Source organism: Drosophila miranda, chromosome 2 (genome assembly GCF_003369915.1).
Source record: "Drosophila miranda strain MSH22 chromosome 2, D.miranda_PacBio2.1, whole genome shotgun sequence".
NCBI classification, from domain to species: domain Eukaryota; kingdom Metazoa; phylum Arthropoda; class Insecta; order Diptera; family Drosophilidae; genus Drosophila; species Drosophila miranda.
Window position 1 is genome coordinate 27222382 of NC_046675.1, and position 13322 is coordinate 27235703.

Genomic DNA, 13322 nt, shown 5'->3' on the forward strand with positions numbered 1-13322 from the left:
GTGACTCGCAGGCTGCATCTTTGAGTCAACTCAATTATATATTATCCAAACAAAAAAAACGATGCTATTTTAAAAGCCATTATGCATGCTCATACACAGGAAGCAGAAGGGGCAGGCAGCTATATCCGTTTGTATCGTGTGTCCAGGACTATGTTCCCTCTGATACGTGTCCGAATACCTTAACTTTCTTTTATTGTAAGAATTTGTTCACCAAATGTCAAATAAGGGTAAATTTTCATATCGTATCTCGCTCTTAACTGAGGAGGATTCAACTTAGGACAGTTTCATTTTCCTATAGAGGTAAATTAAAAAAGAGACGGAGTATTTATCCGCGACTCGTGAATTGTACGCATGAATTGAATGTATACCTCACACGTGACTTTTCTCAATGCACATTCTATGTGTATTTAAATTAACACTGTGCCAAATTCTTACGCGTTTTATTAATTGTTTTGCAGTTCTACTCCAAAATTGTATTCTTTTGTTTCATACTCGTAACTTGTTGTTTCTTTTTAATGCCATACATATGTATATATATTTAACGTTCCCATTACAGATTCACAGCAAATAAAAAATGGATAAAACTGTTAAAAAAGGACTTTCAGAACACACACAATTACTGGTGCTGAAAAGTGCCTATTTATGAGTCCGGCTTATTCTGTTTTGCTATGGTTGCACTGGAAATATGTGCGCATCTATGAGTACATACATACATATCTACAAGTATATACCATGTATAGCCATTACAAAAGCTTAACTTGTAAATCATTTATACAAAAACAAAAGAACAATGTTTTTGAATACAAAGGAAACGCTACTCTACTCTACTGAGGAAACTCTATTCTTGTGTACATGATTTACAATTGCAAGTTTTTGATCAGGATCGACTCTTGTCGCATCATTACTTTTCCTTGGGCTATTGTCCTTTTGCCCGCCTCTCTGTATACATAGTTTTGTCATGTGTGCACACATGACTGATTCGAAGGAATTTTAGATGAGCTGGCCTTGGCGCGTACCACTCGTGGTCAGGTAATTGGGATATCGAAAGTTAAACGAAACGAAATGTTGGAAAATTTACCTGCAGGCGGCCACATTTTAAGGCCTGCACCCAGCGACAAACTGTAGACGGACTCCGGACTCCGGACTACGGCGGACGCGGTCATTCGGAACTGAGTCCGTGCACTCGCACTCTCTAGTTCATTCTCGAACATGCAGCGGAGATGTGGTCATAAGCACAGTGGGGGCGTGAGGCCCCACCATGAAGGAGTCCATGTTCGTTTGGGGAGGGACTGTCTGGGACTGGCTGGGACTCTGTGTGCAGTTATTGGCATCGCTTAACGAGCATTAAACGGTTGGCAAATATTTACGACTGTAACAATGCAAAAGTTAGTGCAAACAGTCGCGACGGGAGAGGGACTTGCGTGTGCATTGCACAAGGGCTAGCTGCGACTCCGTGCCCGAGTGCATATATTCTGGTTATTTGAGCAAATAAACGCAAGTGCTCGATTCCGTTTTAATTGTGCCATTACGCATACGCATACGCATACACATACGTGTATGGCTATATATGTACGGTCTATATATGTACGTATTATTTAATATAAAGTTTGAATCCAGTAAGCTGCTAAACGACGAACTGCTCGCAGCAACAGACAGCCTACAAATATGTACAGTGTGCGCAGACATGGCCAAGTCTCCACCTTGAAGAACACTTACTTATTCGGATGTGAGAAGGGAACGGTAAATATTTGACTGAGCCACTAATTTCGTTATAAATTTAATTTTATATACGAGTAATACCATATGCTACTAGGGTTGTGTCCAAAGCTAATAGAGCATGTATGATTTCGCTTTGATAAACTATCGAAGTCGAAGTTCGAATAATGTCTAATGAACTTTGCCAGTCTTTGAGTATATCGCATGATGCACGCACCCATCTCTAGGGAGTGTCTTTAGGGTGTTCCCTTGGATGGAGTGGACGGGTGCTAGTGCTGGTGCTGGTGCTGAAGCTGAAGCTGGCGCCGACGTCAGTACCTGGCAAGGGCAAAGTTCAGAATTCAATTTAACTGCACTTCTGATGCTCGGCATTCGCAATTTCATTTTAGTTCTGCCGCCACCGTCATACGTCACTGGCTGTCCGCCTCCGACCGAGTGATGAATGCACCGCATTAATCTGGCCGTTACGGGCTGACTTTGACTACATGGCTGGGAAGGAGGGCTCCTGAGGGAGATGGCTTCATAAAAACAGATGCAAGGCACACTCTCAATCAGAGTCAGCTGTGGGCATGGATTTGTCCCTTGACTGAGGGACATGGAGTACTGCCGGTACTGTGATTGAGGCCAACAAAGGATCCACAGGCCATCCAAGCAGCATGCTCGTATAATGCACGCCGCCTCAAAGGCGAAATTGACTGCCCTGCCTCACCTCCCATGAAACGGAGACCAGTCGATAGTTTTGAGTTTCCAGTTTCCAGCCGGGGAGCTCTAACTGAGAATCGCACACAAATCTGTTGCATGTGAGTGGGAATTAGGTGTGGGCTGCCCGGAAGTGGAACCGTAGACGGGCCCGGAACGTATAATGCTCTGCCACTTTTTCGTTTGCTTGGCACTTTGGCAGTACGCCCATGTCTTCCTCCATGTACGCCAAGTGGGAATGGACGGGGGGAAAGGGCGTCGAGAAGCGGTGTCACTAGCAGATTCGGCTGAAAATGCAAATTCCGTTTCCCAAGGCAAGCCGCAAGCGATTGGTGTCGGGACAAAAACAAACCACAAAAACTCGCATACAAATAGATTTACTTAGCATTTCCCCCCCTTTTCGTTGTATATGGGCCCGGCTTAAGCAACAATAACACGTTCTGGTATATAATTAGATCGACTTTGTAATGGCGGCCAACATGGCGCTGGAAACGTCTGTGGCAGCACTTTATTCCTCAATTTCAAGCTGCTCAGGAGGAAGGCCACTTTCCGAAATGGTTCGTTTCAGAGGCTCGGATTTGGTTAGCTCACATAAATGCCAAAAGTAAACTTAAGAAATTAATGCTGATGTTTCTTGCTTTTGTTTTTGATTCTTGGGAGGAGAGAGGTAGGGCCCATTTGGGTGGAAAAAATCAACGGCGCTTGACTTGGTAATGGTGATGGCAGAAAAATAAGAACAAGGACGATTCGGTCGTTCTAGTATGTACTTGTGAAGAAGAGAAAGCTACATATATCCCTACCGTTGGTGGGACAACTTCACATTGTAACTATTGGCTGCGAATGATACTTGCAAATGTCAGACGCGAAGCTTCAGCTGTAATTAAGTCCAGGACCTTGGAAGATTCCAGATTCGTTTGCACAGAGAAATTGTCTTATCAAAAAAGAGAATATAGAATCCGAGTACCACGTATCTTCATGTCGAAGTAAGTTTGCAGCAACAGAAAACATTCCGACTGGCTTGATTTTTATTTATTTAGAATAAAAAAGCATATTTCATATTTCGCGGGGCGATGTTTCGAAATACACTTGTAATAGTGACACATCACAGAAGTCTGGATACAAAGTATCGTTGTTCTAGCTCAAGGGCGGACGGACAGACGGACGGACAGACGAACGGAAGGACGGACAGACAAACATGGCTCATTCGACTCGGATATTGATGCTGATCAAGAATATATATACTTTAAGGGGTCGGAAACGCTTCCTTCTGAACGTTACACACATTCACATTCACTAAAAATCTAATATACCCCTATACTCATTTTGAGTATCGGTTATAAAAATGTTATCCTCCGTATTTTAAAGTCTACAAGTCTGGAGCTGGAGCGTTCATCCTTGCTTAAATTACGACCTTAGTCGCACAGAGCGAATTGTGATGTAATTTCCAATGAAGATTTTCCGCAAGGAGAGTGAGAGGCGACGTTATCCAGGCAACGGAACTGCTTGCAGCTCATTTCCCGGCCGGGCACCCTGTGCCAACATACGGTTGAATCCCCGCCACTTTATTACCTAGACGCCCCATTCGGAGCCGGCAGTAAGGCACTCACGATGGGTGTGCATTAGGAGAACGAACGCGGAAGCGGATGCAAGTACCCCACTCACGATAAGTGCCTTTGTGGATAAGTGCAGTCCGTCGCCGAGATCGTCCTCGTGCCCGTCCCTGGAGCTGCATTGGCACCAGGAGTCAAATACGAAATTAATTTCCAGCAATTGTTCGACACAGCAAGCAGTAATAACAAAGACCAAGACCAGGAGTGGGACGACGGAGACGGGGAAGGGGACGAGGACGGATACGGCGAACCAGAGACCAGGCTGTGCTGCACGACAAACTCGAAATTTCAGCGCAGAATTATTCTTGGCAATTTGTCTCCTCCAATGGTAGTGGTCCTTGGGACGGGGAGGGGGTGTGGTACCGGTATGACGTTTATTGCTGCAGAAATAATGAAGTGAAGGCTAACTAATTTATGAAGGCAATTATTAAATGAAATTCGATTCGACTCGTCGGGCGCTTGAACTTAGGAGAGCCGATCATTTCGCGGCCACACGCTGTGGAAAAAAAGTGCCATTTCAGATGAAGGTATTTGGCATATTTATATTCGATTATATCCGCCTCTCAAAGGCACTATGGGAGTCTCTATACACACCTTCTCGGCAAGCCCGTCTCAATCTGATGACGATAAACAATTCCGCACCACATAAATCTGCGTGCCCATCTTGTTGCATTTGGCGCGGACGAGTACGAGTATTTCCGCCAAGACGACACAATATCCAGCTGTCCTCTTCTGGGGTGTTGTTCGGCTGGCGCTTTTTGCTTTGACGCCTAAAGTTATCGCGTGGAAAGACTCGGGCTGAACAAAGGGCGGAACAGCGCGGCTGGAACAACCACTGTCACCATCGTGCAACGTGCATGCCCACAGAAGCGGGGCACCCTAAAAGACGGCTACCACATAAAGGCACAAAAAGCGACCACCACTGGAGTGAAGTGAATTGCCACTTCTTGCTGCCACTCGCCGTGGCAAAGAGGTTCCCGTCTCCCGGTTCCCGGTTCCCGTCCCGCGACCAGTTCCTCGCCGTCCCAGCACGGCACTGTCCCCCGGGCCAATTGCAAGGACTACAAATGACTGCAAATGAGGAGCTGGGTTGCACGATAATGCTTGCGTAAGTGTTGCAGTTGTCGGGTGCAGGCTCCAGCGCGGACTCGTCCCCGTCCACTGGCCCAACCGGATAAGGAAAAGGAGAAGGAGGAGCAGAAGGAGGCAAAGGCAGAAGTAGCAGAGACAAAGCTCCGCTCCGTATCTGGTTTTTGTGCTGGTGCTGCATGTGCGGTTCGTGACTGGCGTATTTCTCGCTCTGAGCTCCTGAATATCTGTTCTGTATGGGTTTTTTATGCCCATTAACGCCTCTCAAGGACGGCTGAAAGGGAAGCGCTAAAACAGTTTTATGTGTTTAAGGAAATGCGGCCATATGCTCGGCGGTGACAACTCCGCGACGCGGATGCGGATGCCGTCGACTATACAGACACGGACTCTCGCCCGGGGCAGGACGCAAGAAGCGCGAGACGCGAGACGCGGTGCCCTGCCATGCACATGCACCCCGCTAAACTCGAGCGGTAATCAGACAACTGGCGAACTTGGCCAACTGTAGCGGCGCTGGGACCGTCTGTTTTGTGCATTTTATGGCGACTTCACACAGAACACGATGCACATCTCCACATCCGGCTGACAGGCCCCACTGGATCCTCATTTTGTGCCTTGAATTCCTTCAAGCAATGTACGCGCCCGCATTCCGAGGCCGGCTGTCTTGCCAGCGCCTTTGAGTCCAGCCCAAGGCATCGCCTCTGATACCTCCTTCTCCAATTCCACGTTTGACATCGCTTCAGAAACTTTCAGCCAGCGATTTGTAATCCTCGTACCATCATGCCACACTCGACTCACAGTTTTCATCAGACTGTAGCTTCCGCTCTAGAAGAATCGATCAACTTTACTGCAGTTATTATACTTTAAACCTAATGTTAACTTATTCAGAATCTAAATAAGTTGTAGTTAATTTAGTGGTGAGATGGCCAGAGAAAATAGGACGTGTTCCCCATAAACATCAAAGAAAGCAAGGACTATTTTGAGACGAACCTCCTTTTGGCTGTGGGAAGCGCCAGTATTGTGTCGCCCTAATTGCTGGAGCCGAGCTCAAAGTAAACACAGAACAGGACATGGGATGGAGAAACCGCTCATCACTCATCATGCATCGTGTCTTGGTCAGCCCTTCGGCACCGCTGACGCCGTCATCGTCATCATCATCGTGAAGTCCCAGGGCAACCGACCCAACACTCGGCACCCCCTGAGTGGCATTGACGACTGCAGCGTCAAAGGCAACACTGCGGATGCCAAAAACATTATTTGCAAACTAACGACATCTTGTGGATGCGCCTTTATGAAGCACTGGCCCGGCATGTGTGCAGATGCGGGCGTGCATTTGATGACATCGTGAGCCACTGAAGCCAGAGAGTGTCTGCGCCATGGCTGAAACATCATCAGCCATCATCGACAGCTCTATCATAACGCCAGAAGCAGATGCATCCACCGAAGTGCCAAAGCATGACAACAACACCCACTCACTTTATATAAATCACATTCTTACCCACCGCGCCGCACAAGGTCCCTGCCCCGATCCGATGGCAGCACCCGAGCTCGACCAGATTTGGGTGGCATCCATCCAAGTAGATAGTCTAAAACGAGAACTCAGTTCGTATTCATAGTATTTCTTGCTCTTGGCATAGCCAGCAATCTCAATGAAAGGAAAATCAATGCTCTGTCCATTAGATTCAAAAATGTATACGAGAATAACCAACATGCTCCTACTCGAACATATATTATATACGTAATTCATTTTTTGATGGATTTGGAAAGAGATTCAGGAGAGTTCAGGGGTACTGGAGCGCAGGTTCGGGTGATGAAATATTACTAAATACGACTGCATTCAAGAATGGTCTTATGATTAGTTGCGACTTTCCTACTCTTGCTGGCGTCACTGCCACTGCAGCGTTACCCCAGTGCACACGTGGCGCTAATTGCTAGCCCAGAGATATGTATGTGCGAGTCCCCCACATAGCAGAAGCAGTAGCATCATCCATACCCAGCCAGGTGCGAAAGCCAACGGCCTCAGAGCTCGCTCGCAGCGGTCTTGGGTGCCAGCACCTTGGATGTGCAGTGCGGCCGAGTCGCGTGGGTCACAGGGCGGGTGATGGCGGAGTGAAAAAAGGTCCTTCAAAGCATTTTTGCATATGCAAACGAATATTTTTAGCCATTTTTAGCGGTTGCAACGCTGCGCATTTGCTCTCACGCCCCTGGCCCCTGGCCCCTGGCGCCCGGCCCCTGGCCCCTTGTTTGTGTTCAGTGTTTATCGGAGCGAAAACTTCAGCATGTAAATGACTATTTTCTTACGGGCGAATGTTTTGGGTGAAGGTGCCAGGTCCTCCCAGATTGCCGCCTGTCCCGCTCGTGAAGTGCGCATACATTTTGTAATTTATTAAGGTTTCGCTCTGAACGAATCCACGACGCGACGTGCCAGCTCATAAACTAAATAGTTTCTTCCACACTTTAAGTCGACAGCTGTGATAAGCCCCCACAGACCTGTCACGTAGAAGGGTTGCAAGGGTGGAACTGACTGTCGTCGTGTGTGGCATGTGCGACCGTTTGGTCATTTAGCTCGAGGCCGAGAGCTCTTTCTATGTGGTTGTCCTTTGGGTGCTGGAGAGTTAAAAATGTTGTTGTTGGTATATTTCCTGTCTTGGACCCTGAAACATTCTGGAGAGGGGCAACTTCGTCTGCTCAGTGGCCGATACAGCGCAATTAAGAGGCAGAAGGTAATTGAAATATTGCGTATACGGCGTGTGGGACATTATGCTCGAATTGAGGCACGCGTGCCCGCTGTAAAAGGCACCATAAAAACAGCAGTGACAGTGCCCTGACTCTGTTATTGATTTGATTTGGGGCTGCTCTGGTGGACCTAGGGGTCTGTGCGCACCTTCGCGAATTCTGGCATCATCCCGCTCCGCACTTTATGACAATTTTATATTCTTTTTTATTGGAGATGGCATTTTGCTTATCGCGAACAAAATAAAACCAAAAATGATTTCCGAAGCAGGATTTTTATATTCGTACCCGCGGCGCGCCTTCGGCCACGTTAATGGCCATGCTCAGCGCTGACCACGGATCTGCCGTCTGTCCGATTTTTGTGCATTTGAAAGCATTGGAAAGTTGCTGTCACCTCGATGTCATCGATTTGACCGTTTGCTGCTTGTGAGAGAATTTGCGATTTGCAATATTCATACATATTCGAAAAATATTTTATTCTTTCATTAAAAAATACACTGCGCATCTGCATACAAAGTTAAGTCAGCTGGGGGTTTTTTGTGATTGCACAGAAATCGATTTCATTAAAATAACGCAACTTTGTGGACACGCCGGATGGACGGGCGCTCGAATTGCATAGAGAATTTAATTTATTCGTTCATGGCGTCGGCGTCCTCTGTGGTATGGGCATGTGCCAAATGAAGGCTGCAGGATTTTGAGCCAATATATGAAAATGTGACATACAAAATATGCAAATATGTACAGTGTGTGTACAGCAAAGCAATATGCGGGCACCGGCCAGCCTCCAGACCGTCCCCAGGAGAAGCGCTTAAGGGCGGGCTTTGTTATGCTAAATGCCAGGCGAGTATATTTCTGATTTTATTACAATCGAGTGGCCTTCTTGCCCTCCAGATCATCGGATGCCATTGTCATGCACTGTGCCGTTTCCAACCCGAACGGAGAAATCTGTACAGTACGAGTCCCACATTAAGTACGAGTACGGCATTATTGATTCAGCTCGAAAATCTACATTTCTCACTAACGGACTGTGAACCAGACACTAGAAATCAGGATTTAAGAGTGAAATGACACTAAAGACTCCGCTCCCGTATCTAGAGTACATATTCAGAATATGGTTTGGATGTCCTTTACTTGCCGCAAAACAGCGCCAACGGCAATCGATCAAATTAGCCCTTGCGAAGAAAAGGTTTCGAAAGTTTTTTGTCGTCTTGTGAGTCGGGGGCGATTCAGGTTCTTGGCAATACTCGTAGACTGGTGTCCGCTGTCACGCTCAACCAGCCAGAATTCGTCGGCTCTGCGCTGCTCTTGACAAAGTTTCCCAACAGTTCTGTGTTAATTTAATTCCATTTGCTCGCAGCATCACCGCTCTGTTCGGCCTTAAGTGTACAAGAAACTTGTTCGAAAGTTGGCCAGCAGAAAAGTTTCCCTGATGACACATTATGGTCACATTCATTAGTGCATTGGCCAGCGATCATTATACGAGTATTTGCCCGAGTATTTGCTGAGCTGAGCCAGTTCAAAATACGACAATTTCATTACGGCCCAAGGAGACCGACATACCACATGGAAGCTAATTACACTGCTGAAATTTTTCACCCTGATTGATGATTCAGAATATTACGACTTTGGCGAATAGTCATTCATATGTGCTAAGCACTCACAATTACCACTCCACCTTAATAACCAAAGTCTTTGGCTTGGTTCCTTCCAATAGCCTGGAATTCTTATATTATAATTTAGTATAAATATTTAAATGTTCTAATGTAAATTGTAAATTGTTTGTACGTATTCTGAGTCGTGGTTAGAATGTAATGGCAAACCGCAGCCGCTGCCACCGACTAAACACCGAGAACAAAAAGCCCCTCAACAGAGATTACGTGACTGAACTGCTCCACACAAGTGCATAAACCGGAGCTCCCGGCAACAAATCAAAGTTTCATTTGCTGCATCGCAAAGTTTTAGTGCACATTTCAGGACGCACATTGCGTGCGCTCTTCCCAACAACACGGCACAGGCAGCCACTAAACATTTTACATCCCTTTATGTATGAGTCATGTATGAAAAATCTGTGACTGTGTGTGTAACGAGTATTTATTTCCCTGGCCAGTTCGCCGGCATGCGATATCAATTGCAGGTGCTCCTCAGATTCAATATTTCACGAGCACCCTTCGCCCAATGCTCACTTTAAAGTGCGGGTCCTCACAGTCATCAAAATGGGGCTGGTAGGCCGGAAACGCGAACGTTTTGACCGCTTTGACCTTCACAGCAAGAGACTGGGCTTCCGGCCTGGTCTTGCCTGCCTTTTGCACTGCAGATATAAAAGCAAAAATAAAAAAGAACTCCAATAAAACATGAACAAAAACACTAATAAAAGCTAAACGATATGACCTCTTTCCCGACTCAGCCGCAGCGGCTGCCTCCCTCGCAGCCAGCATAATGTTAAATAAACATTTTTTATTGTTGAATTTCAGCTTAGACTTACAGTATCCGGTAGCCGTGTGACCGCTGCGTTTTGTTCCGTTTCATTCCGTTTTGTTTCCATCCCATTGTGTTCGGTGGTCAGCGCATTTTCGCTGGCGATTCTGGTGCAACATATCGTATGCGCAATTCAGTGTTTATTGCCTTGTAGCACTTTCAACATACCGTCGGCCATAACTTTCGGGGCATTTGTTGCTCCATCTTAGCCTCGGACAGTGAGTCCTTCGGTGAGTCTCCCGGCATGGCGAAATTGATTAATGACCTCGACGGACTGCCATAAGAGCTGCTGCTAGGCACGCCTTCCCCCGCTCCGAGTAGCTGATGGCCACCAGCTGCTCTTCATGTTTCTGATGAGCGCGGAGTCTGTGGTCTACCGATGATTGACTCAATCTGCGTTTGCCACAGCTAATGCGAACTGAAGTGTCGAATGAGGCATGGCATGCTATACGCACAGTGCCTCCCACTCCTCCACCTCCACGTCGGCCTGACCCATTACCGACCCATCAAAGTCATGGCTGAGGAGACGACAAGTTGTCAATGGCGACCTCGGACGCCAGACAGTTCATAAATAATGCAGTGGCGCCAACACACACACGCATGAGCTCCAGCCAAGAGTGGAGGAGATCCGGGAGAGCAGTAGACTGCTGGACTTCTGCCGGGTCACGCCTGTATTATTAATTATGCTAACGGCAGCAGCCAAGCGTGGAACTTATTGTGACATTTGAAGTAATTATCCCAGGGTAAGCATTTCGTACCATGCGGGGTACGTGCTGAGGTCCTCTGCTAAGTGCAGAACAGAACGTATCAGCTTCTCAAGTCGGACTTCGACGCCACCGAAGTGTGCCGGGTGGCATACAGCCTTGACGACTCACTCGCTGCTGCCCCTGTCCCTGCACCAGTCGTCACATGCGCTTGTGGGGCTAATGTGCGTCTGCTTGTGCGTGTGCTGGTACTCAGAAGTTGCCCAATTATGCCGGAAAACAAATTAAAAGCACTTGTGCACTCGTTTCCTACTGTCCTTGCACGCAGGCAATCGTTGCAGTGGCAGATTGCACGGCGCTTAAGAAAATTTCTTGCAGCAGATTCCGATCCGGTGGAGCTTAAATGTAGTTCTTATGACCCCAACTTGACCCTGTTATTGGACTGTCCCAGCATGCATTTGGTTATTTCGTGGCCCTATGGTACACTTTGGTGGTGCTGAAAGTGGGCTTTAACTGACAATTGGAGCAGCGTACAAAGCCAAGCACAACCCAGACAATACTCAAAAGGGCGTATAGTCAGGAGTAGGAGCACAGGAGCTGAGTTTCGTTCCCTACGGCCGGAAACAATCATCCCGGCGCTACGTCACTCCCTCCCTCCACTCCTTTGGAGATGAGAGTTCATCTGACGAGCCCTTCGCATGTTGCAGAGAAAAGATAACTGGCCTGACGTTTCCTTTGTATAACGCTAATTGGAAAAGTCAAATTTGGCGTTTGTGCACCAAAGGAAATTTGTCAGCCGGTGGAAACTATTTCCCTCATCTTCTAATTGGTAAAGTAATCCATTCGACTCATATTCATTATAGAGGATTTACAGCAAATGCTGATAACCCGGGATCCGTGTTATCAATAAATAAGCAGCTATAAACTGTAAACAGTCAATCGCTGCAATCAATGTCTTATTCATTATTCATACATTCATTTATTTGTATTATTTATTTATTATATATTTAGGAATACGGCTTTATGCCGTATAGATAGCTGCTACTGCGCTTCTGCCTTAGTCTCGAGCCTTCGTTCTCCCTTCGTGTAGAGCAGAAGGTTCCTTCCTACGCTGGTCAAGCTCCCTATATAATCTTCCAGTGGATGACACTGATTGCTTTCGATACTTACTACTCCTTCGAAACGACCCCGCAGATTTGACTGCATTGATGTTTCTGTATTTATAAATTTATTGTATTCCCAATCGGATTTTTGTTCATAATCGAACAAATTCCGCTTTTGATTGGTCTTCAGAAGAACCGGGATCTACTTTTGTTATCATCCATCATACTCATATGTACAGCGGTACGGGGCTGCTCTCCCTGCACACATTCAAATTATTGCGTATATTTTTACACAGATAAGAAAGAAAAGAGTGGCGAGTCCCCTTTCATGAAGTGGTTCCAGACAAAGGCTAGTGGTAGCTACCATTACAGATCCTGATAAACAAAGTCGTTTATTTCATTCAGTTGGCTTTGTCTATTGTTTCGTTCCACGGTTTTGGTCTCGTTCTCTACGGCTTTTGTGACTCTTGCACAAACAGGGAGAACAATGTCAAAGTAATAATACCTCATAGCCTTTGTATATTCTTTGGAATTTTTCATCTATGTACGTACTTTATTCAGAAATGTTTAGAAATACTGCAATCTTCTAAACATGTTCGTAACAGAGTACTCGATGAAATCGTTTGTATTGCCCAAAAATATTACTTTTTAGTACAAACCTGTTGCAAGTCATGCCTAGCCATCGGATCCGATCGATCCATTCATTAACAGCTGCAGCATGGCCTACTAGTGATCTGATAATACTGAATACCCTATCACATTCCGACAAGTGGGACTATCTGGGATTACAGCACTAAGATTTAGTTATGCGGTGGCTAAGTAGCGGCCCACCGGAGTTCTTCACCCTTGGACCGATTGTTGGCGATAGATAACATGTTTTGTCTCCTCAATTTATTTGATTGAAATGGTTTCGAACCAAATAAATATTCAGCTGTGGACGCGCCGTTCTTGGGCCAATTGATGGTCCTGACAATGACCACCATGTGACACCAATCCTATGCCTATCACGCGCGGACCCAGGTAGAAACGCAGCACTGCTCCCGCCCAACCGACCGAGGGCCGCTGTCGCATAACGCGTTAGGAAAGATGGCTGTTAGACAAATAAACGAGGAAAGTTAGAACTTACTCCAATAACTCTAATAGAACTTATACTCTAAAAATACAATCTATCAAGTGAAAAACAGCATAAAGAGCCA

The 13322-nt window shown here is 46.4% G+C and overlaps 1 protein-coding gene across 1 annotated transcript; it reads right to left on the reverse strand.

The window, feature by feature from the left end:
• Positions 1-5909: 5909 nt before the first annotated feature.
• Positions 5910-6763, reverse strand: LOC108154614. The gene is made up of 2 exons (XM_017284931.2): positions 6610-6763; positions 5910-6346 (listed from the first exon to the last, which is right to left on the reverse strand). Exons 1-2 carry the CDS (start codon positions 6678-6680, stop codon positions 6070-6072), a joined length of 348 nt encoding a protein of 115 aa, XP_017140420.1. The 5' UTR covers positions 6681-6763; the 3' UTR covers positions 5910-6069.
• Positions 6764-13322: the final 6559 nt, after the last annotated feature.

Coding starts and splice junctions, on each gene's coding strand:
- LOC108154614 (XM_017284931.2), bottom strand. CDS start 6,680: ATGCCACCCAAATCTGGTCGAGCTCGGGTGCTGCCATCGGATCGGGGC. Junction 6,347..6,609: donor GACCTTGTGCGGCGCGGTGG/GTAAGAATGTGA, acceptor TGGCATCCGCAG/TGTTGCCTTTGACGCTGCAG.